The 25140-nt window shown below is 48.6% G+C and overlaps 1 protein-coding gene across 1 annotated transcript in view; it reads left to right on the top strand.

Annotated features, from left to right (window-relative positions):
• gli3 (GLI family zinc finger 3) overlaps positions 1–25140 on the top strand; it is an 88806-nt gene that overhangs the window by 53404 nt on the left and 10262 nt on the right. The window contains exons 5-10 of the mRNA XM_084703589.1: positions 12074–12279; positions 14753–14908; positions 19065–19263; positions 20447–20669; positions 21308–21421; positions 22210–22350. Coding sequence (XP_084559715.1) covers positions 12074–12279; positions 14753–14908; positions 19065–19263; positions 20447–20669; positions 21308–21421; positions 22210–22350 — 1039 coding nt within the window. The remainder of the gene's footprint in view (positions 1–12073; positions 12280–14752; positions 14909–19064; positions 19264–20446; positions 20670–21307; positions 21422–22209; positions 22351–25140) is intronic.

Below are 25140 nucleotides of genomic sequence, written 5' to 3'. Positions count from 1 at the left end.
GTGGGGATTGTATGTGGACTTATGGGGTGGGGGGGCTAGGTTTCGTGAGGGCATGTTTCCTGTCTGTGTGGTTATTGCATTCAGAAGTGTGTTATTACAGCTGTTGCAGTGGCCCTAACCGGCTGGAAGGTAGTGTGTGTGTAGGCATAGGGGAGGCCAGCGTACTTAAGTTCTCTCAGAACTCTGGAGGCTACCATGAAATGGTAGTTAGGAGTTTGTCATTGATGTTCATGCCATTCTGAGAAAAGATCACTTGGAAATGCACAACAACATTCAGAGATTTCATAAAACAATAAAGTGAAATGAGATCTTAGTGTGTGAAGGCACTTCACATCTATCCAAAATCAGAGCAGACCATGATGTTTCTGCTCATGTGAATCATAGAAACTCTGCATAAGAATTTCCCAGCTCTCAGCTATAATTTCGCCCCCTACTGTATGCCTCCCTTCCTCCCTCCTCCCTCTCTCCTTCCTAGTTTCTCTTCTTTTTTTTTCTTTTTTTTTTTTTTCTTCTTTTTTTTTTTTGCTCGTTCCCCCCCGTCTTTAGCTTTTCCCTCCAGTTGGCTGAGAGAGTGTTTTTTAGGTGTATGCCATGTTGTTGAGTTATTTACATAAACTGTTGTCAGGGAGCCCAATCTGTACTGTTAGGAGCGGCACACTGCTTAGCATAAAGACCACAGTCTTATCTTAACACCTCCCCTCCAGATTGCTCCTCCACAGATGGGGAGAGGCCGGGCATCGCAACACACACACTCCACCGCACAAGCAAGACAAAAGGCGTAGTGGAACGGATTTTTAGAGCACCCAGCGGAAGAGATGAACTGTAAATATGTATACATAGGTACAAGTCAGGCCTTTTCCTGTGGGTTTTCCTTTCTTCTCTGTGTGATTATGTTCAGCCTTTATGTTCCATCGCTTTACCTGCAGTATTTAACTACCTCAGCATGAAAGAGTAGGACCACGTTTCATAAATTCCCTCTCTAAATTCTACACAAATCGTCCTAGAGCATTTGAATATGTTGTAGACTTTAGAGACCAAGTGATCTATATTTGTTTCCGGTCACTAAAAAACAGAAGAGGAAGGAGAGGGAGAAATGTATTTTCTGTTTGTCTGCTTTCTTTCTCCTCTTTCTCCTCTAAACCCACTTCCTCTTCTGCTTACAGGTCACCCTCCTTTAGCAGAGTCACCAGACTCCCCTCCCTCCCTCCCTCCCTCCCTCCCTCCCTCCCTCCCTCCCTCCCTCCCTCCCTCCCTCCCTCCCTCCCTCCCTCCCTCCCTCCCTCCCTCCCTCCCTCCCTCCCTCCCTCCCTCCCTCCCTCCCTCCCTCTCTTTTTAATACTTTCTTTTCGGCGGCAGGCAGTAGACAGGCGGTCAGGCGGTAGCTGGCTCTGTGATTAATGGTGTTTATTCTTGACAGAAGCCTCCTTTATTTATCTGCATTGCAGTTTCACCGATACTATCAGTCACCTGAATGAAAAATATTCAGTCATACCAATTTTGCAGTATAATTGAGTAGAGTCACTTCTATTCATCCCCCAACCCCCCTTCATCTCCTCCCCCCCCCCCCTCCATTCCCCTCTCGTTCTCTGGCTCTCTCTCTGACTCTCTCTCTGGCTCTCTCTGGCTCTCTCTCTGGCTCTCTCTCTCTCTGGCTCTCTCTCGCTCTCCTCTCCCGTCCTATCTGGCAGTCTTATCATCTTCACAGTAATTTTCGGGCTGCGTTGTTTGATATCGAGAGGCTGGCTTTAGCCGTATTTGACATAAAGCCTCTTCAATTTTCACTGGAGAAAAAAAAGCGGGAAAAAGGAAAGTTGCGCTCCGCTGTGAAAACGGACGAGGGGGGCAGGGAAGTTTCCCTCTCTTTTTTTCTCAAGCAATTTCAGGATTTAGAGAGAAAAGAGATAAATGCCTAAGTAGAAATGTGGGCAGATTGAAGTCAAATCTTTTTTTTTTTTGTAATACACCAGTTTCAAAAGTCTAAATGGATGGTGTCCTCTTTTTTGGTGTTTTGAGGCAGTGCAATGAAGCGTGGTTTTTCTGGAGACACAGGTGCATTTTGAGTATGATGAATGCAGCAGGTTTAGAGAAGACAAAACTCTAGAACAAGACCTGCAGTCTGACCAAACACTGCAATATACTAGGATGTTTTTTACATTATTGCATATAATTTAGGTGTATGATTGAATTGGCACTGATATATAGATATATAGATATTGATATATTTATGTTTTACTGGTTAGAAATGTTCATTCATATTTAGGAAATCTTTTTTTTTCACATTGGAATAAACCATTTTTATGAGGTAAATCTACCATAGTCTATAATGGATTCGTTTTTACACAATGGATTTTTAAAATATATTTTAAAAGGAATTCCCTTTAATGTAATTCAAATAAAACATTATAAGGCACTTAGTGCATGTTTTACATGACATTTAAAACCAGTGAATAATACCTTAGAATTATAATACATTTTGATAAAAGGAAAATAAATATTTATCTTTGATATTATCCTTTTGAATTTCTGCATGTAACACAGCAGTGTATTTTCTTCTCTATACATAAATCAATTGGCCTTCCCGTTTGTGTGTGAGATCTCAATTTGTAGCTCATCCACACAGAGCACAATAGAACTCAGTCTGAGAAGAGGAGATAACAGACAGGTGCTCTGTGTGTGTGTGTGTGTGCGCTGAGTGTTTTCATACATGTGTGTGTGTGTGTGTGTGTTGAGTGTTTTGTGTGTGTTTGTGTGTGTGTGCTGAGTGTTTTCAAATGTGTGTTTGTGTGTGTTGAGTGTTTTGTGTGTGTTTGTGTGTGTGTGTTGAGTGTTTTCATGTTTGTGTATGCGCATGTGTGTGTATATGCGTGTGTAAGAAACAGTTAAAACTCCCCACGGTTCACTAAGCAATTAAGCAGTTGTGTTAGATACATAATCTGTAAATGATGTTAGAAATGTAGAGTAATCATCTTTTGATTTCTGTAATAATAGGACATTAAAAGAAAATGTGTAACAAGTATCAAACCCTTTTCACTGCATTTATAGTATAACTAATACAAATAATATAATCAATATAAATCAAAACAAACATTCACTCAGTTACATTTGAATTACAATCGAAGATATTGCCATTTTCATCAAATACTGTTTTGAAACGAAGCATCTTTGTGATCAATAATAATGACATAGGTTAAGAAGACATAAATGTAGGTTATATCCCAGAATTCCACGTGTCTTATTCTTGCTCTGCTGGGTGACCGTCCATGGGGGCAGGTCCTGCTGTGACATCTCAGGGCACTTCCTGTTGTTAATTGACCGTGTTGTTTATTGGCTGTGTAGTTCATTGGCTCAGATGTTAATTGGTTGTGTGAAGCCCAACCCCATCCTCGTTAGGAGCTGTTAAATGCTGGCAGCACGGATTAGCCAGGGCCGGGACAATCCAGGATGTGATTAGAAGGCTAGCCTCATCTACTAATCCCACAGTGTAAAACAGAGCTGTGTTGTTGGCCTTGGTATAATAAATAGTTTTTCTTTACTCAATGTTATTCCATTTCATGAAGTCTTCTTCTCAGTATTTGGATTTATTTGCCTGTGTAGAGAGGTGCAGAGCTAGATAGAGGTGAAACAGGGAAAGAGAAAGAAAACGATATAGAGAGAATAGAAAAAGAAAGGAAGAGATAGAGAAAAGGAAGAGATAGAGAAAAGGGAAAAGAGGGAAAAGAGATAGGGAAACAGAGAGAGAGGGGGAGAGAAAGACAGAGAGAGTGAGAGGGGAGAGAGAGACATAAAGAGTGAAAGGGGGAGAGAGAGATAGAGAGAGAAACAGAGAGAGAGTAAAGACTCCAGGCTTCATGCCTTCAGATCCTCCTCTGGGGGCCAGTTACAACCAGTAACAACACCAGGGGAACAGGCCCATAAATCCTGCCCGCTTTCCTCCAGAAAAACCGCTCTCCTCCGCTCCCTCTCTCCCTTCATCCCACCCTCCCTCTGGTCTTCCTACAGCCTCGTGTAAATGTGGGGGAAACATGAGCATAACATAGTCTAAAACAACCACATGTTGCTGTTTTGTGAACCGGCTGGTGTGAGGGTTCCTGACGGCCAGTGACATCTCTTACATTACAGGAAATGAGGTCATGACCTTTCTCTTTGTTCCTCGCACTTCACCTCTGCACCTTGTCACAAAGGGCCCCCCCCCCCCCCCCCCCTTCTTGTAATATCTGATCAGGTCTGAGTGTGAGGTTTTTATTGAATAGGCTAGTTTGGGAGCTCGACTGCCAGCGAATGACCAAGGAACACTAAATACCCCCCTAAGATGTGTCTACATATCCCAGGATGCTTAGCACTCTCCCTGAGAGGTCAGCCTGTGAAGTCCTGTTTGCGAGCAGCCAGAAGGAGACACACAAATATGCGCAGTCATGCCCACAGCGGCGGGCCGTCCTCGCTGCTAGAAGGAATGCGGCAGGCTTTTGTGTGTGTGTATGTGTGTGTTTCTTTGTGTGCACCGAGGCCTTTGTGTGTTGAAAGTGGAGCTCTTTTAATAAATTAGAGATGAAAGCTCCTGTAAATTGTGGAGTTCAGATGCAGTTCGCTGGGGGTGAGTTAAACTTCAGACGCCCACACAAGGCAGCTTTTTGTTTAGATCTTTAAACTACAATATCATAGAAAAGTACGAGAACAATTTTAACAGTTCACCGCGGTCAAGGGAATCTGTTAATCATGTCTTTCAGAACCGTCTTACAAACAAGAAGCTCAATTTAAATCTATTCAACATTATTTTAACAACGTTATTGATAAATCCATATTTACATTTCTGCTCTATATTTGAGGTGTTATAATGAAGGTGCAGACATTAATGCACGTGTGGTGGTAAGAGGCTGGTGGTGTGTCCTGGCTCTTCAAAGCCCAGCCAGACCCAGAACTTGGCATCACTTCCTGATTAAATATCTGGGAACTCCATTTGACATTTTATTAGTCCAACAAGATGGATGAAATGGGTAGAAATAAAGTAGGCTGTGCCTGTGTCTGTTCACTCTCCGACCAGCAGCTAACTCCCCCACTGTCCAGCCCGCTTCAGTCTTCCCTCCTCCCCCTCTCCTCCTCCCCCTCCTCTCCACCCCCTCTCCCCCTCTCTTTCCCCTCCTCTCTTCCCCCTACTCTCCTCTTCCCCTCCTCTCCCCCCCTCTCCTCCCCCTCCTTTCCCCTTCTCTCCCCCTCCTCTCCTCCTCTCCTCTCCCACCTCCCTTTTACCTGATACTTCTCTTTCTCTCTTCGTGTTTTCTCTCCGTCCTAACTGCTTCCCTCCTTCCCTCTGTCTCTCTCACTCCTCATGCTGAAGGATTAGTGTGTTCCAGAAGTGTGGCTCTGCTCCTGGCTGGAGAGAGAGGAAGAGGGGAGAGAAAGAGAGAGAGAGTTGTTTTTGGGGCATGCTCAGGTGCGACCATGCGGGTTGCCCATCTGTCAGTCCTGCTGGTTCGAGGTAGATTGATGTGTACCCTGTGGTCAGCCCACGGACACGGGGCTGGCCTTTTACAGCCGTTGGGCATGCTCTTCCTCACCTCTCTCCCTGGGAGGACACACTCACAGTCACTCCTTGTTGTGCACTGTGCAGTGTCACACCTGCGTGCACGTGCACACACACAAACACACACACACACACACACAGGCGCACACACGCCCATTCTCATTCATATTCACACAAACACGTTGCACACTTACGCCAACACAATTGATTTGAGCACAAACACATCCGCACACGCACAAACACGCACTCGATTTGAGCCGTGTTGGGCTGGAGAGCAGTGGGGTGTGGAACAGGATGCTGTTTTGCTGCAGGCGTGCAGCGCTCTGTTGCCGTGAGAGACCCTGGGCCACTGAGACGCTCCTGAAGAGGAAGACGAAAGATAGATGCACTTCCTCTTCTCTGTTCTCACCCCCCCCCCCTCCCTCCTTCTCCTCTCCATAGCCTAGGGCACGCTAGAAGAGCTGAAACTCTGGCTGAGAACAAGGTTAACCCCACCTGTATTTACTATTGCCTCCGTCTTTGAACATGAGCAATCAGCCGTGACTTTGTAGAGAGTGAGATGGAGGAGGATGGTTAGTGCGGATTGCTCTGTGTTATTTCTAACCATGTTCAGCGTGCGAGTACAAAGTATGGACAAAGAAGTCAACAGGGGAACAAAAAGGACCGCGACAGGAAAAGAGGAAAAACTCCTTTGGTCGACCGTGTTTTTCCCTCACTTCCAACCCCCTTGAAATAACAGGGAAAAAAGCCGACTCATTTTGTATAATTTCACTTTCATGTTTTGATTCTTTTTTTTTGTGGTGGCAATACACTTTGTTGATTCGTTTTGGTAGACGTCCTTATCTTGATGGCTGGTAGTACGTTTAATTACGGTGAGGAAATGATTTTCCTGTGAGAGTGCCTGTTGAGATGCAAGGCAGAACGTAAACGCTCTCGTTTCGGAAGCCTCAGAAGTGACTCCTATTCTCACAGCTCTGCGTTCGCTCGTGACTCGGAAAAGACTGAAACACTTTTGAAACCCAGAACCGAGAGAGAGAACGTGTGTTCAGTGTCAGTTGAACTTGGCAGTCGTTCTTGTTTGACATGTACAGATAGTCCCATCCCGGGCTCTGACCTGACTGTGCCAGCGCGAGGGCTTAGTGTGTGTCTCTATGGTTCCAGTGGGCTGTCTCCCCACCTGGCCCGCCTGTTATGTCACCCTCTGAGACTCGTGTTGATAAACACGCTCTCACAGGCGTGGCGAAGAGGGAGGCGTACGTGCCTGCAGGGTTGTTCAGCCAGCACTAGCGTGTGAACCTGATGTATGTGTGTGTGTGTGTGTGTCAACCAGTGTGTGAGAATCTGTGTGGATGTATGTAGGTATGTGTGAGTGTGTGAGCGAGTGGGGATGTGTGGGGATGTGTACATATGTGTCTGTGCAGCTGAGCGTGGTAGCTCTATATGGATGGATGTGAAGGGGGGGGGTCTCTGCTTGTCTTTGTTCATGTTGTACATAGCTATGTGTGTTGGAGCATACAGGTATCTGAGGAATAGAGAAGGGGAGGGAACGAGGGAGGTAAAGAGAGAGAGAGTTGGGGAGAGAGGTGTGAGAGAAATAGAGACACCGAAAGAGAGCCAGGGGCAGAGGGAGAGAGAGACAGAATGAGCTAGAGAGAAAGAGAGAGGTAGTTCGAGGGAGAGAAGAGAGAGAGATCAGATCTATGGAAGGAGTTGGCAGATCTCCAGAGGCATCCCACAGAGAGGGAGTCCTCGTTGGCGTGACGATGAATGGAACATCCCCTCCCCTTCCCGCCCCCTGATCCCTCCCTGCCCTTTGATGTCAAGGGTCGCACCCTGCCCTCCCAACGCTGGGGCCTCGCATCATTTATACTGAGGTAGTGAGTCGCTGATTTATACTGAAGTAGTGAGTCGCTGATTTATACTGAAGTAGTGAGTCACTGATTTATACTGAGGTAGTGAGTCACTGATTTCATGTGACTTGACTTATAAACTATCAAATATGCCAAGTTTTATTTGAGTGGCTGTTTGTCCCAGCCTATCTGTCTGCCTGACTTATTAACTAGCAGCCTGTTTTTGTCTGTCTTGACTTGTTTTTCTGCCTGCCTGCTTTTAACTACTATACCCGGTTGATTTATTTGAATTTTACTATGAAATAAATAAAGTTGAAACACTGGCTATGTAGCAGTCGTCTCCAATATAGAAAAAGCTATTCAGTTCATACTTGCAAAGCCAACTAAAATGTAAAAAAATATAGAAAATGTTTCCTGATGATTAAACGTAAAGTTGAAGGCTAGTAAACACATATCAACATACTGCACTCCATATATATTCCTGTTTCACTCCAGTTCTTTTACTTTCTCTCCTTCCCTTGTGTATTCAAAACAAACAGACTCTACGGCTGGCAAAAGCACTTGCACACATGCTCTCTCGCTGACTCCCTCTTTACCTCACTCCCTCACTCACTTCTCTCTCTCTTTCTCCTTCTCTTTCTTTCTTTTTCTCTCTCCCTCTCTTCCTATCACTCTCTCCCCTTCTCTCTCTTCCTCTCTCCCTCTGTCTCTTCCTCTTGCTCTCCCCCCTCTCTCTTCCTTCCATTCTTGTACCCTCCTTGCTTCTCTCTCTCTCCTGTTCTGTCTCGGCGGGCTGTGTTGCTGGGACCCTTTGATCTCAGTGAAAGAGGGGAGGCTTTAAAGCGCCGATGTTTCCGCTGTCAGGAGCCCTTCTCTTCCTCCCCTCTCTTCCTCCCCTCTCTTCCTCCCCTCTCTTCCTCTCTCTGGTTCAGTCTTTCAGAGTGGTGGCAGCCTGCACTTCTTTGCTGCTGGGTAGCAGATGGGGGGGGGGGGGGGGGGGGTTGGGGAGGGGGTGGTGAGAGTGGAGGCTGTGCTGTCAGCCCTGGCCAGGAGAGGCCCTGACACCCCACTGATCAGAGTCCCCTCTGCCCCCCATCTCACCCTCCCCCTGACCCGCCCTTCTCTTCTCTTCTCCTCTCCTCAACCCTACCCTCCACCTTCCCCAAACCTGATCTGGGAACAGGAGACAACCTTCCTTCTTTCCACACACAAGAGCACTCTCTCACACACACACTCAAACACACACACTCACACAAAGACATACACTCACAGCTCCTCTGGTGGCTGAATGGAGGAGGGAGATTCACTGACCGGTTTCTGAAACAGCTCTGACTGGTGGACTTATGACAGGAATGACCATATGACAGGAAATGTCTTCCATATGTGAGGAGAGGAGAGCAGAACAGCGGAGGGGAGGGGAGGGGAGGGGAGGGGAGAGGAGAGAGGGGAGAGGGGAGAGGGGAGAGGGGAGGAGAGGAGAGGAGAGGAGAGAGGGGATTGGGGGAGAGGGGAGGAGGAAAGAGAGGAGAGGGAAGGAGAGGAGAGGAGAGGAGAGGAGAGGGGAGGGGACAGGAGGAGAGGAGAGGAGAGGAGAGGAGAGGAGAGGGGAGGGGAGGGGACAGGAGGAGAGGAGAGGAGAGGAGAGGAGAGGAGAGGAGAGGAGAGGAGAGGAGAGGAGAGGAGAGGAGAGGAGAGGAGAGGAGAGGGGAGGGAGGGAGGGGAGGGGAGGTGTGTCTGGGTACTCTGACCTCAGTAAGACAGGGCAGTCTGTGTTCTGGGGGGCAGCTTTGATGTCAATCTTAAATCAGGTGTAACTAAGATCCTACCTCACACTAAGCATTAGACGCACACACACATACACACACACATACACACACCATACAAACACGCACACCTTCTGTCAGATTCAATCCTGTCAGGCATTGCTCCATCATGGTGATTAATGCATAAAGGCAGATGCTAAGATGATCAAGGCACTGGAGAGAGAGACTGATCCACCAAGGCCTGGTCTCTCTGTTTTCTCTGTCTTCTCATACCTCTTCTTCTCTCCCTCTCAATCTTTCGTTCCTTCCATCCCTCTCTCTCCCTCCTCCCCTCACACACACGCTTACAGCTATTCACTCCTCTCTACCATCTATCTCTGTCCTGTCCTCCCTCACACCTGCCCATGAACCCCTGGATACTTTCCCCTCTTCCTCCTCCTCCTCCTCCTCCTCCTCCTCCTCCTCCTCCTCCTCCTCCTCCTCCTCCTCCTCCTCCTCCTCCTCCTCTTCTCCTTTTCCACCCATTTCCCCCCCTCCTCCTTTCCCCTTCCCTCTCCTCTTTCTCATTGCAATCACTCCCCCTCTACTTCTCCCTTTATTTTCCAACCTCCTCTCTCTCTCCTGACCTCTCCATGGCCATGAAACCTCACCCTGAACATTTACCTCCCTGCACTTCACACCCCCATGAGCCTATTTCTCTCTTTTTCTCTGACTGCCTCTCTTTTTCTCTGCTTGTCTCTCTATCTCTCTCACTGGCTCTCTTGCTTGAGAATGAGTGCTCATTCTTTGCCCCCTCCCCCCTCCTTCATGCTCAGTTCTGTGGCTCCCAACACAGTTTTGCAGGAATGTTCTTATGCACTACAGTAATTGTCAGGAGAAGGGCAGATGTGTGTTTGTTTGTGTGTGTGAAGTGGAGTGGAGGGGGTGGGGCCGGGGGACAAAGGAGGAGAGGTGGGGCAGGGCTGTTTAGCAAGGGTCAGCACGCATGGACCAGTAACCAGTCCCTGACAAGGTTCATCATCGTCACGACGACAGGAGCGGGCACCTGGTTGGGTTACTTTAGAGCCGTGCAGGGTCGAGTGAAACAGCCAAGCCATCCTGTCTACCTCTTCTTCCTTGTAATCTCTCTGTCTCTATCTCTCTCCTGCTCTCCTGCCTTATCTGTGTGTGGGTGTGTTACATCAACGTTGTGGCAGGGCATCAAAGGCAGCATCACCTGCAGCTCTGCTGAGGTGTCTTAATGAGGCGTGCCGTGAGGGCCTGTGGGGCAAACTGATATTACCTGCTTATCTTCTACCCTCTCAGAGCTCTCACACAGAAACACACGCATTCAAACATATACAGTCCCACGCACGCCCGCACTTCACACGCACACACACACGAGAACACACACACAAGAACACACACATACACACTCACACAGTGTGCCCATGGAGTGGTACTGTAAGGAAGCTAGGTCTTGGTATTGGCAGGAGTGGAGGAGACGTGCAGTCAGGGTGTATGAGGGACGTATGAGGGCTCTGTCTCTCCTGTCCTCGCTATGACCTCAGTGTAGCTAGTGCTACTGCAACATGAGGTCATCTGTATAGTCATGGCTTAAAACTCAACTTACACCTACCAACGGAAAAATGTATGGAAAAATAAACCTTTGTTATTTTCCCAGACTTGTTTTATCCTAAACTGTCAATGCTTGCTCTCAGGAATCCTTTGATTTGTTTCTATGCCGGAATTTTTTCCCCTTGAGAGGAAAAGGGCTGCTCCCAGAGAGAGAGAGAAAGAGAGAGAGAGACCTACGCGTTGGACAGTCCAACGCGTAGGTCTTTTGGGTTGCTACGTGAAGTGTTATCGAAAATGAAGAGTTGCTGGATCTTTGTGTGTGTGTTGCCGCTCCTCAGGCCTCATTATGGCCCTGGTTTGAGTTCCTTCATTACTGGCTGAGCAGTGGAAGACTGTGGAGGGAGGGGAGGGGGGGGGGGGGGGTAGAGGGGGGTAGAGGGGGTGACCACAGGGACAGGGCGGAGGTTGTAATTGGACTGTTCCGGTCCCCTGGCCTTGGTCAAGGTCACCCCCTCACAAACTCTGGGCATGGACTCTCTTTCTCCCTCTCTCCCTATCCCTCTTTGTTTTTCGCCCTCTCTTCCCCCCCCCCCCTTCTCTCTCTCGCTCTCCCTCTTTATCTCCATATTACCCCTTTGCTCTCCCTCTTACCCTACCTCTTCATCCCTCTCTCTTTACTCTCCACCCCCCCCCCCACCCTCTCTCTCTCTCTCTCTCTCTCTCCCTCTCTCTCTGTCCCTCCCTCTCTCCTGAGGTCGTTCAGTCACAGTCCAGACCAGTCCAGACCGGTTCTGACCAGTCCATCAGGGAGTCCTGGAGAAGCGCTGGGGCTAATTCCCTCCAATCTTCAAGCCTCCAAACGTGATATGTGGATTTATGCTCATCCACAAGGGAAGACCTTTGTCTTGGAAGCCATCATTATGAAGTTCTCAAACCGTCTTAGACTCTTAATTATATAAAGGAAGTGATTTTGGTAGGAGCTGATCTCAGACTTTCTCCTCACTTCTCTCTTTGGCCCAGATACAGAGAGTGGTTAAAAATGAGGACATGTAAAAGTGTTCAGGTTTAGGAGGTTATTGTCATGTAGTGCTTGACCAGTACTTCAGAAGGGTACACTCACAGTTAAGCATATCGGTAAACACTTGAGCACGGCTACCCTGGCAAAGCATCATGGGTAGTGGTGGTGGTTGTATTTATCTTAGAACTCAGTCTTTTTGACTCAGATCAAGCAGGAGTACACATACAATCATGTACAGTATATCCACAGAATAGTTTCTGATATCTAAATGGATCAATTTTAATCTGTCTAATCACATTGTCTCGCCCCTTCTCTCTGTCTATGTCTCTCTCTCTCCCTCTTTCTTCCTATCTCTCTCTCTCGGCAGGCCCCCTGGGTTGGCTGGTAGTCCGGCCTTCTCCGACATCTCCCTCATCCGAATCTCCCCACACCGGAACCCTTCCATGGGGGCGGAGTCCCCCTTCAACCCGCCCCACCCCTACATCAACCCTTACATGGACTACATCCGCTCCCTGCACAGCAGCCCCTCCCTCTCTGTGATCTCAGCCGCCCGTGGTCTCAGCCCTGCGGATGGTGAGTGTACACACACACACACACACATTCATATACAGTCACACACAGACAAGGGCCCCCAACGGGCCCCTAGGGGCCTCTGAAGGAGGAGGCGTGGACTTGGTTGTTGGTGAGTGGGATCTATGTCTCCTCTGCTCAGAGTGCTGTGAGTCCATCTCAGATGGACTTCTGCTTCCTGTCCGGAGGTTCAACTCATAGGTCACTTGATCTTCTCCGGGGGTTACAGAGATGTTACCTGAGATTTGTCATGATTACGATAGTGTGTGTAGGAAAGAAAGAGGAGGAGAGAAAGATAAAGAGTTGAAGAGAGTGTGTGTGTGTGTGTGTGTGTGTGAGAGAGGTTTTTCTCTTTGATCTGTGAGTCACTTCACAGACCTCTGGAGAAGGCATCAGCATCACATACAGAATGAGGGAGGCTAGGGTTCAAGGCCAGCACCGAGGGTTAGAGAGAAAGGGATAAAGAGATAGCGAGGGGAGGGGGGGGGGGTTGGGAAGAGAGATAGAGAGAGAACAGAAAGTAGACAGAGAGGAGAGAGAGAGACGTGAGAAAGAGAGATAAGGGAGAAAAGAAGGAGTTAATGGTATACTGTGGTGGATGCAGACTGGGAAATCAATTACAGCAGTTAGGAGGAGTATGTTCTTAAAGAGCCCCTGCAGCCCTCCAGCCCCGGCCTCCTGGCCTCCGGTGTCCTGGAGCTTTGATTGAAGCCTGGGGCTCAATTACTGTAATGAACTAGGCCAGCCTACCCCTTCCCTGCCTGGGGTCAGGGATAATGGTCCAGGGATGCTCTCAGCTCTTGTTCAGTTTGGTTCAGAGAGTTGGTTTTTAACTTATTCTACAGATTCAAGATAAAGATAACAATCCCAATGATGATGATAAGTTACTGTATTGAATTAATTTTGTCAATGATGCTACACCCAGCTGTAAGTAAAGGGTGACCTAAACTGTCCCCAACCTTGACATTCGAAACTGTCACTAATGATTGATCTGGGAACACTTAAAACCACACTCTAAAGTATGCTGTGAAATGATGTGACACAGGAAGAGAGACAAATTATTTCTAAACCAAATGATTCACTAACCTATGGGCTTCTAGGCTGTTAGTACTGTATATCATCATGCTTCTAGTTGTTTCTGCATGGGGTGGTGTGGTGGGGGCTGGGGGAAGGACTTTTTCAATAAGCACTGAATAGGATACTGATGACTTAATGACCAGACTCTGTAGGAAGTGGGTTGGCTTTAGTGCCACCTTCTCTCCAACACACACTTTCTCTCTCACTGTCTACCCCTCTCTCACAGTCCTTCTGTGTCATCCCCCTCCTCATGATGTTAGTGAGATGGGATTCATATGCCCCCCCCCCCCTCTTCCTATTGTCACCCTCCTGGAACTCTCATCTTCCCTGTGGCTCACCATGTCCTCAGGCAGATTCTTCTCCACTCCTTTCCTCTCCTTTCGTCTCCTCCTTTCCCCTCTTCTTCCCCTCTCCCCCTCTCCTCTCTCCTCCTTCACGTCAAGTGCCACAGTGACAGTCTCTGCCCTCAGGACTATGTTCCCATGCCAGGTTTTCTGATTTAGAAATATTCTGCAAAGCCCTTTCTGCGCACGAATAGAGAATAAGTCACATTATGGCTGAATGCAGAAGCACAGCTAAAGCGAAACAATGAAGACAATTAAGAAACTCCCCCTTCCACTTAAGACATAATACCCAAATCGAATTAATTTGGAATTTCTCCTTACGTTCAGTGAACCAATCAGAGAGCGAAATAGCAGGCATACAGGCTGGTCCTCCCGAGTAGATCTTTTCATCCTTTTTGTTTATTTATTTATTTTCCTCTTCTTTCTTAAATCAAAGAAGGAGAAAAAAAAGACTAGAATTAGCTGCAGCACTCTGTGAGGCTCAACTGATTCCAGATTTGCATCCAAAACCACAGTGTCAGGCTTTATCTTCCACACCCTCTCTCACTCCCTTTCTCTCCTTCTCTTTCTTGCCTTGTCTTGGTAGCAGTATTTGCATATGGAAGCTTTCAGCCAAATGTTTATATTTAGGCTTCAGTTCAAGGACTTACAGCTCTCGATAACCAAAGGAAGGTCCTCGAAGAAGACACATTTTAGAATGATTGGAAATGGGGGGAGTGAAAGGGATGGAGAGGAGGAAGAGGGACAGAGAGAAATGGGGAGATGGGGGAGGCACACTGTGCTGCAGAGTTTTTCTGCAGATTTGTTTGGGAAGATTTGGACTTTTAGTTTTAAGAGTTCAAACTCAGTTTTAAGGAGTAGATGGGAGGGGCGTGCTGAGTGTCTTCATGCTGAACACACAGACAGACAGACAGACAGACACACACACACACACACAGACAGACAGACAGACAGACAGACAGACAGACAGACAGACAGACAGACACACACACACACACACACACAAAATCTTCCCTACTTGGACCACAATGTAAATCTTCGTCTCCTCTCTCCAGCCCCCCACACAGGTCTGACCACAGCAGAGTACTACCACCAGATGGCGCTGCTGGCGGGTCACAGGAGCCCGTACTCTGACCTCCTGCCCTCTGTGGCGTCTACAGCCGGAGCTGGGAGCACTGCTCTTCACATGGAGTACCTGCAGGCCATGGAGAGTGAGTCTGCTCTGAGAGCACACACACCAGCTCTCTCTCTCTCTCTCTCTCTCTCTCTCTCTCTCTCTCTCTCTCTCTCTCTCTCTCTCTCTCTCTCTCTCTCTCACACACTCTCCCTCTCTCTCTCTCTCTCTCTCTCACACACACACTCTCTCTCTCTCTCTCTCTCTCTCTCACACACACACTCTCTCTCTCTCTCTCTCTCTCTCTCTCTCTCTCTCTCTCTCTCACACTCTCCCTCTCTCTCTCTCTCTCTCTCTCTCTCTCTCACACACACACTCTCTCTCTCTCTCTCTCTCTCTCTCTCTCACACACTCTCCCTCTCTCTCTCTCTCTCTCTCTCTCACACACACACTCTCTCTCTCTCTCTCTCTCTCTCTCTCTCTCTCTCTCACACACACACACACACTCTATCTCTCTCTCTCTCTCTCTCTCTCTCTCTCTCACACACACTCTCCCTCTCTCTCTCTCTCTCTCTCTCTCTCTCTCTCTCTCTCTCTCTCTCTCTCTCTCTCTCTCTCTCTCTCGGTAGGCAGGCAGGCCCCCTGGGTTGGCTGGTAGCCACTCACACTCACACTCACCTTTTAGATCAGTGTGTGTTGTAAGTAGAGCAGGGAAGTGTGGGGATCAGAGTGTGTGGGGGAGGTGGGGCAGGTGTGTGTGTGTGTTGAGGGGGGGGGGATGCAGCTTGCTGGCGACTGTATAAACTGACATGATTTAAATGCCATTGTTTTCAAATAGCCGGCTCAGTCCTGCGTTCACAGGACTTATGCTAATGAGTTATTTTAAAGTGTAAATAGGAAATTAAACGCACACTGAATCTTCGGAAGGTCGGACAGACTCACCCGCTTTCCTTTGATGAGAATGTATTTAGTCAGGCAGACGAGGCTTTCATGGAAATCTCCACGCAAACTAATTAAAAGTAGCCAAACTTGTGCGCGTATCAGAAAATTAATTGCTATTAAGTGGGAATTGGAATGTCCCGCCATTCATCACTGGAGAAATCCCTTTCTTCTGTGTCACTTTTTAAGATTAATAGACTGTTACAAAACAATTAGGGCCACATTTCAAATGGAGACGCTGGACCCCTCACTCTTCAACCCGTCTGTGATCATTGTCAGTAATAACTCTTTAACAATGTGTGTTCCAGGCAGAGGAGGAATTAACACTTTAAAGCTCTCTTTTGTGTCATTTATAGAGACTTTATAAAAGAATACAAAAAAAAAGATAGAAAACCCCAGCCTTATCAAGCAGCATTGGCTAACGGTGTGTTAGTGTGTTAGTGTGACCGTGGTTACGTCCACATACTCATCAGTGTCATTAGAGCGAGGCAGGCTGGGTAGTAAAACAGTCCCTCCATCCTGCCTTGTATGGCTTTAATGGGGCTCTGACTGCTTAGTCTCTCATTAGTGAGCTCCAATGAATCTGCTCCAACATCTCTGGATTAGCTGCTTCTTATAATTCTGACTTTTTTTCACACGTGAAAGCAAATACATTATTGTAAATATCTGTTTAAATAAATGTTTTAGTAGAATATCAACTAAAATGGAAACATTAGAAGCCATTGCTTACTGTGATTGCTGTCACTTCCGTCAGACTCTTATTGGTGATCTTTCATTGGTGAGCCATACCTGACCTTACCTACCCTATCGAACTGTACCCTAAGCTACCCTACCCTACCTATCCTACCGTACCTGAAATACAGTATCTCCTGCCTTACCCTACCAGACCCTAATCTACCTGACCCTATCCTATTGTACACTACCATACCAAACCCTACCCTACCATACCCTACTGTACACTACCTCCTACCCTACCAGACCCAAACTTCCTGTACCCTACCTTATCAGACCCTACCTTACCCTACACTATGCAACCCTATCCTACCGTAGGTGTGAATTAATGGCGTGGGCCCTAACCATCCGTCTCGTCCATAAATCAAGAGGAAATGAGAGGGAGGATCAGGCAGCGGGGCCACGCTCCTCTCCTCTCCTCCTGTTGGACCATTTATCATTTGGATGCACATTAATAAACACAACTCCCAGGAGATGTAATAGTGATGGGACGCACCCCCTCCCTCCCTCCCTCCCTCCCTCCCTCCCTCCCTCCCTCCCTCCCTCCCTCCCTCCCTCCCTCCCTCCCTCCCTCCCTCCCTCCCTCCCTCCCTCCCTCCCTCCCTCCCTCCCTCCCTCCCTCCCTCCCTCCCTCCCTCCCTCCCTCCCTCACTTCTCCTCTCTTCTCTTCTCCTCTCCTCTCACCCTCTCCTTCCAGCCATTGCTGTAATAGGACATCCCCTCCACCTTCTTTTCCTCCTCTCTTCTCCCCTCCTCCCTCATCCATCCTATCTTGATTCTACCTCAAGTGTAGGTAGTCCTTCACCCAGGCCCCAGGGGGTGTGTCTTCAGACAATTAGGTGCAAGAAAGGGGCTGGGCGTCGGTGTGTGGGGCGTGTCACAGGTCATTAGGGAGGTGAGGCTATAGGATGTGATCTGCTGCAGGAGGATTATGTGTACTGTTGCGGCGTTAGCAGAACGGATGTGATGAGTAGAATGGATGTATCCAGGACGCGCATTGAGATTTAACAAGCAGAAATGTATTGTGTGCGAAACATATTGTTCTTGAGGATTTGTTTGGGCATGTACATGTACAGTACGTGTGCATGTGTGTATTTGTGTGCCTATGATTGAGAGTGTGTGTGGTGTATGTGTGGTGTGAGGTTGCTGGTGACGGTGTGTGTGTGTGTGTGTTTCCCCTCCCTTTGGGGTTTGAGAGGGAGACACAGGGGCCAGCGGAGCAGTGACAATGAGGAGGGGTGTTCACACGCACACTCTGATTTCCATGTGAATGCAACTCTGTAATCGTTGGATGTGTCAAACGAGAGAAGGAGCATTTAGATTTGGGAGATGGATGGGGCGGGGGCAAGGGGGGGTAGTGAGGGGGGTGGAGATAGGGGTTGGGTGGGGGTGGGGGGGGAGGGCTTCGGGACTCCATAAGCTGGTTTTGTTTGCATGGGAAGAAAAAAAAGAGAATACAAAAATCTGAAATGTTTTTATTTCCAAGTCTGAGTCACAAAGTCATTGTGTGAGTTCACGCACAAAGAGCAACATGTTCCCCTCAGTATCTCTCCTTCTCCCTCCTCCCTCCATCTCTCCTCCCTCCATCTCTCCTCCCTCCATCTCTCCTCCCTCCATCTCTCCTCCCTCCATCTCTCCTCCCTCCATCTCTCCTCCCTCCATCTCTCCTCCCTCCATCTCTCCTCCCTCCATCTCTCCTCCCTCCATCTCTCCTCCCTCAGTTTCATCCCTCTCCCTTGTTTGTGACATCTCTGAGTGAAAAGACAACAAAAGTCATTTCTTCATCCGTTGGTGCATCTCATTGTGAGCGAGGGAGAGAATGACTGTGCGTCTGTGCCTCTTTACCTTCTTTCCTCCTTCACTCAACACTGATTGAATATGAATGGGGAGGGAAATGACACTTGATTGAATATCGCCCTAACCCAGGCAGCAGTGTCCTGACACAAAAGCCATCCCTGTTCTGTGTCGTGTTTGACAGTTGTACACAAGTGGCCCTTTGTCTGATGATTGACTCCCAGCTCAGATTTGAAGATGACACATTTGCAGTACAAACTGAACAAGCAAACAAATAGAAACCAGTAAACACTAGGGGTGCAACAATTCAACAAGCCCACGGTTCGGTGTGTATTGCGGTTTATGGGTCACGGTGTTTAGCATATTAGGGGAAAGAAAAAACCATGACCATTTCAGTGTGTATTTGGTACATCCTGCTAACCTTTGGCTTTCTACATTCTCCACACATTGTTATCTTGCCTAGCTTCGTATGATTTGCCTCTCTCTAGTTCCTTCCAGTACGTGACTCGTCATTGATATACTGACAGTTCACTGGACAGGTAATCTTCAGGAAAGATTACGGGAAATGGGAAGGGTGGACAAAGGGTGTTAGGTTGTGTTTACTCGTAGATCCGAAAAAAAATGCGGCTTACATGTAAAAACCGGGCTGTGGTTTGTGTGTTAAACAATACGTTTTTTTCAATTTCGGTTTTGCACCCTTAGTAAACGCCCATTTTTATTCTCTTTCTAATCTGAATCAAAATACGCATCCGTGTAACCTCCTTTTCTTTTCCTCTGCTCTCCTCCAGACTCTCGTTTCCCCAGCCCCAGGCTGGTCTCGAGGCCCAGTAGGAAGCGGCCCCTGCCCATCTCTCCCCTCTCGGAGCACAGCTTTGACCTGCAGACCATGATCAGGAACTCCCCCAACTCCCTGGTCATCCTCAACAACTCACGCTCCAGCTCCTCCACCAGCGGATCCTACGGCCACCTCTCTGCCGGAGCCATCAGGTGTGTGTGTGTGTGTGTGTGTGTGTGGTGTGTGGGTGGGAGTTGTCTCATGTTAATCCATCCAGCCTTTTAGCACATTCTAATCACCACAGCATCGCAGGTGGTCAGTGGGGTGTAAATGAGAGATTACATCACTTCCTGTCAGGTCTGGCTGTCAGCAGGAAGTAAGATTGAGCTCTCTGAGCTCACTGTGTTATAATCAGAGCAGCCAATCAGGGATTAGGAAGGCTTATTGCTCCTGGCGGGAACCAGGCAACACAAACTGAGTAAGCAGGTAGTTAGGCTGAAACAATACTACTGCACTTCACAACATTACTACTCTGGTGTGTGTGTGGGTGTGTGTCATCTCACTGGTGGGTGATGGTCCCATGTCCAGCGTCCCTGGAGGTGTGTCACTCATCAAACTGCCCTCCCAGTGACACATCACACCCACAAGCACACACAAAGACAGGACGAACAAGAGAAAGCAGAAGAGAGCAAAACAGCGAGAGAGAGAGAGAGAGAGAGAGAGAGAGAGAGAGAGAGAGAGAGCGAGAGAGAGAGAGCGAGAGAGAGAGAGAGAAAGAGAGAGAGAGAGAGAAAGATCCATGAAGCTCACCCACGGCCATTGATCAGCTATCCTCCAGGATGACCTGATCAATCACGTGGCAAGAGTGGCCCCTGTGTTTGGTGACAGGGCCCAGATAGGCTGGGTCCCAGACAGATGACTGATATGACAGGGCGATGGGCCCCCAAATGGGTCATGGGCCATTGATTTCCACTCGGCCCGGTAATAAGCTCAACTGAAGTATGGTCCAGGAGGAGCAGGGAGGGTCAGAGGCTGGGAGGCAGGGAGGGTCAGAGGCTAGGGGGCTGGGAGGCTGGTACACAAGGATCTAGACCGAGGCAGAGAGGCAGTGAGGCAGGGAAAACGATCCAGGTACCCAGGAAGGCATCCTGCCCACGAGCCCTGCAGTTCCTCTGTTAGCTCTGCCTCCCCTGTCAGATTGTCCTTAGGGACCAAGAACTATCCAGAACAATCCATTAATTCCCTCTGTATCTCTGCACTCTCCCTCGCTATCCTCTCGATCTGCTGCGATGCTAAGATGTGATCTATTGTTCAAACACACACCGGGACCTGTCAATTCAGACTCGAAACATTCCGGACTGTTTGCCATTGGTCTCCTCTGTCGCCTCCCTCCAGCCCGGCCCTGAGCTTCGCCTACCCCCCCACCCCGGTGGCGCTCCAGATGCACCAGCAGCTGATTGGACGACAGACGGGGATGGTGGGCTCTGCGTTCGGCCACAGCCCGCCCCTCATCCACCCCACCCCGGCCTTCGCCACCCAGCGCCCCGTCCCGGGCATCCCACCCTCCGGTCTGGCGGCCGCGGAGCGTTCCGCAGCCTCCAACAACGACTCCTCGCAGGTGAGCTCCCCGCCACGCGGCTGCCTCCATCCATCACCACGGTAATAGATGGTCCCGTCCCAGGTGATAGATGGAGCCGCCAATACCAGCCGCCAGCGACCGCTAGCATAGTCCCGTAGCGTACGTCCACATGGTAGACGGGCCCCCCTCCGTGCAGGGGGCCTCTGGGGAGTGTTTCTCCCCTGGAACGGTGTGTCTTGTCCTGGGTTTGGGAGCTGGGAGAGGAGCCTGTCTTTGGGTAACAATAACAAGGGGCTTGTTAGTATAATATCCCACTACTGACACCATTCATCACTGTAGGAAGCAGGGGGATCTGCATAAGGATCCAGACACAGGCTAGATGGACCCACACCGCGGCCCCTCTCCCCACTGCTCTTGGGGGGTGTGTTTTCCTGTTCACTCGTCTGTTATGTATTCTGTAGTGTTTAATGGGGCACCTCTGTGCTCGACCCATTTTTGCTGTGATTGTTGTTGTTGTATTGTGGGCCAGGGTCTGGGTCTGGGTCTGGGTCTGGGTCTGGGTCTGGGTCTGGGCTCTGAATAGCACACCAATATAATACATATGAGATTGCACCTGAATGTGGGTACCGTGTGGTGGTGGTTGCTGTGCTATGATGTGACTGTGTCTGTTTCTCCAGACCAAGCCCACCAGTGAGTCAGCTGTCAGCAGCACAGGAGACCCCATGCACCACAAACGCTCCAAACTCAAACCTGACGAGGATCTGCCCAGCCCAGGGGGCATTAGTGTCCAGGTGACAACAAACACACACACACACTCACACACTCGCTGACATGCACGCACACATACGCACAGCCATACAGACACACATTCACTCACGCTAATGGAAAGCACACACACATTAACAGCACGCACGCACAAAATTCACGCATGCAGATGGAGAGAGAGAGAGGGAGAGAGAGAGAATGGGAGCGAGAGAGAGGGAGAGAGAGAGAGCTTCAGGGACCAATTATGAGATGTTTTGTAGAGTTATTCATTTATTTGTTTCATTCTGCTGCTTGTTGTGGTGTGCTGTGCCTCTGTGGTGATAAGCTGCATTGATCTTTGGGGCTCTGGAAGGAAATTGTTTCCCCTTTAATCAGATGCTTATTTGAATGGAAAAATGAAAGAGGGATTAGGCAGCCGTCCTTCCAGAGGGCTATCGAGAGAGAGAGAGAGAGAGAGAGAGAGAGAGAGAGAGAGAGAGAGAGAGAGAGAGAGAGAGAGAGAGAGAGAGAGAGAGAGAGAGAGAGAGAGAGAAAGAAAGAAAGAAAGAAAGAAAGAAAGAAAGAAAGAAAGAAAGAAAGAAAGAAAGAAAGAAAGAAAGAAAGAAAAAGAAAGAAAGAAAGAAAGAAATAAAGAGGGAGAAAGAAAGATAGTTGTAATGGACTAACCCAGTGGAGGAAGAGAGTATCGGATTCCTGGACCTGTTGTATATCAACCCGTCTATACACACACACGCACACACACATACACACAGCATTTTGATTTTATGGCAGACTGTAGAATCCTAACTTCTGTGTGTGTGTGTGTGTGTGTCAGGACCATCCGGATGGCATGACCATGGTGAAGGAGGAAGGGGACAAGGACGAGAGCAAGCAGGAGCCTGAGGTTGTGTACGAGACCAACTGTCACTGGGAGAGCTGCTGTCGGGAGTTCGACACCCAGGAGCAGCTGGTGCATGTGAGTACACTCAGGGGTTAAGCCAAGCGCTTGAACAGGCTTCCAGCTCTCTGGCTTGAAACTTAAAGCCATTATATCATTTATCAGAGAGGAACTTTAATATGTCGAAAGAAGTTTGAGATGTCGTCAAACAAAAGTCTAGTAAATCTACTCCCCTCCACTTCTCATGACGAGAATGAATAACAAGCCTTGACAATGCTGCTGTCGGATTTCTGTTGTGTGGAGGCGGGAAGGGATGAACGTCTGTCAGGACTCTGGACTTCCTGATTGGCTGACGGTAGAATGGTTAACTGGTTGGATTCCTGATATCGGTCACACAACCCCTCACAGTCCTCCAGAGATGGATGGCTCTCATCCTATTGAGCCTGAGGGAATGTTCTGGAACTGAATATTAATGACATTACAGTCCCACTGCCCCCTCCTGGACCCCCACTACCCTGATGTTATTATCCTGCTTCGGCCCCCCCAGTGGCCTGTGGGCTACTTAGCTGTGAGCCAGCCTATCACAGAGGGGCCAGAGAGGGCCAGGCAGGGCCGGCTTGCCCTTGCCAGATACGCTGCATGAGAGCTCGCTGGGAAGGAAGCATACAACTACTGTGTCCTTGTAAACTGCACAGACCTCATTATTAACCTTTGACACACACACCCACACATCAATCCTCCTCCGTGCTTTTACACACGTACACACTGCCTCACCTCTTCCATGCATACACACACACACACACACAGCGCCCCCATCACCACACATCTGATAGAAAGATCCTCAGCTCTTCACGGCTGTCTATCTGTCGTCTGACATTGCAGTCCACAGCGTCGGCGGTAACCCCTATCTATAATTGATATCCTCAGCCTGGAATGGGCTGCCTCCCTGTTTGAAGGGCTCCGCTCAAAGGTTGAGGATCTTGACAACTTCCTGCCTCTGTTTCCGGGGGGCAGGGTAAGTTTGGCTGGGGGAGAGGGGAGGGAAAAGGATGGGTGTGGGGGGGGGGGGCACGTCATACAGTGAGAGAGCTTGTTTAGCTCCCCCCACCCTTTACACCCCCCCTTCCCACAGCACCTACCTCGTCGACACAGCAGGTGTCCCCTCTGACCCTTCATGTGTGCACAAACACATGCGCACACACACACACACACACACACTCACATGTGGCCTAGCCTTTCAACAGGCAGGCGTGAGAGCGGGTAGATACAGCAGGACTGCAGTGATACCATCAACACAGCCTCATCGTCCTCTCTCCTTTAATTCACTCATTCCGTCTCTGAATTGTTTTTCTGTCATTGGATGTTGTGATATTGTATTTCCATTCCTCATGTGCTCATGCAGATGGGGAATGTGGAGGACATGCCAATAAAACTATTTGCCTACCGAATCCCTCCCCCTAATTCAACTGAGCAGTGGAGAAAATGCTCTTATCTCTCCCTCCCACTGCCCCTCACCCCCCAGTAATAGGATAAGTACAGTATTTGGACCACAGTGGATCCGCTCAAACACTGTGTGTGTGTGTGTGTGTGTGTGTGTGTGTAAGGGGGAGGTTCATATAGGCAAACAATGTCTGCCCCCTCCCCCAATCATCCAACTTGCCTCGTGAAAAATTGTGCATTCAAAAATGAAATGAAAAATCTCCCTCAGTTAGCTCAATCAATTATGAAGCGAACGTCCAAATCAGAACTAGTTTCCAGCGCTTGTACATTTGTGGGTTGATCATAATTATCGTCTTTGATTTCAGTTAAGGTGTGTTTTCTATAATTAAGCTGCCGCTTTTAACTGTGAGTGTTGTGAATTCAACTGCTTTTCTCAACTGTTCAAAGTGGCAGCTATGCCAATCAATATCCCTGCTTTGTTTTGGTTGTTTCATTTTTTTTCCCTGTGTTCTTTTTTTTTGAGGGGGGGGGGGGGGGCTTGGCCTCATTTTAGAACGAAAGCTCTCTCACCAACCTCATGGTTTTGCACCTTGTTCAGCAGCCGCCCAGCTGAGCTCCTGATGCCTGTTTCCTCCCTCTCAAACACCCTCACCATGACGCTCCTTGCCGTTTCTTTATCTTCTGCGTTTAAGCGCTTTCGGTGGTGCCGATAAGATAACCATCGGATCTACGCAATTTAGCTCCAGTTATCTGGCCTACCCAGTCAGCAGAAGCAAGGCGGGTGTCGCTTTTTGGCCCACTGTATTTATTTCATGTATTATTCCCCATTTTCTGTTCCTTTCGCTCTTTCTCTTCCTCCTCTCCTTTCTCCGTTTAAGTCCTCTCCCTCTTTTTCTCCCCATTTCCCTCTTTTTCTCTCTCTCGCCCTATTTCTCTCTCTCTTCATACATGATCTATATATTGTCTGTTTGTCTCTCACTCTCCTTGTCCTTTACCCTCTAGTTTTCTATTCCTCCTTGAGTAGGGGATGTTGCCCGTGTGTGTATGTGTGTTTGTGTGTGTCTGTTTGTGAGAGTGTTTGTTTGGTTACTGCCACTTCCTCTCCCACCATTGTAGTTGTGTTCTAACCCTAACCCATCCCTCTAGGTGGCGCTGTGGGCTCCTTTTACCAGTGTGTTAGTAGAGGCTCCCCCCGTAGCTCCTTTGTGTGTGTGTGTCAGTGGGGATATGTGCATATGTGTGTGTGTGTGCTGCTATGTATGTGTGTGTGTGTGTGTGTGTGTGTGCGAGCCTCCCCAGTGCTGAGGAGAGATAAACGTGGGCTCCGTCTACAGGCGGGCTCTCTCTCGCTGCTGGCACAGCCCTTTAATTGGTAAAATGCAGATTTTTTTTGATCAGGAGAAGGATTAGGCTTCTTATCTGTCTGGA

This window comes from Hypomesus nipponensis, chromosome 8 (assembly GCF_054491055.1).
Source record: "Hypomesus nipponensis isolate SF chromosome 8, ASM5449105v1, whole genome shotgun sequence".
NCBI classification, from domain to species: domain Eukaryota; kingdom Metazoa; phylum Chordata; class Actinopteri; order Osmeriformes; family Osmeridae; genus Hypomesus; species Hypomesus nipponensis.
Note: the sequence above shows the minus strand (reverse complement) of the source record. Positions and strands in the feature narration are given on the sequence as shown.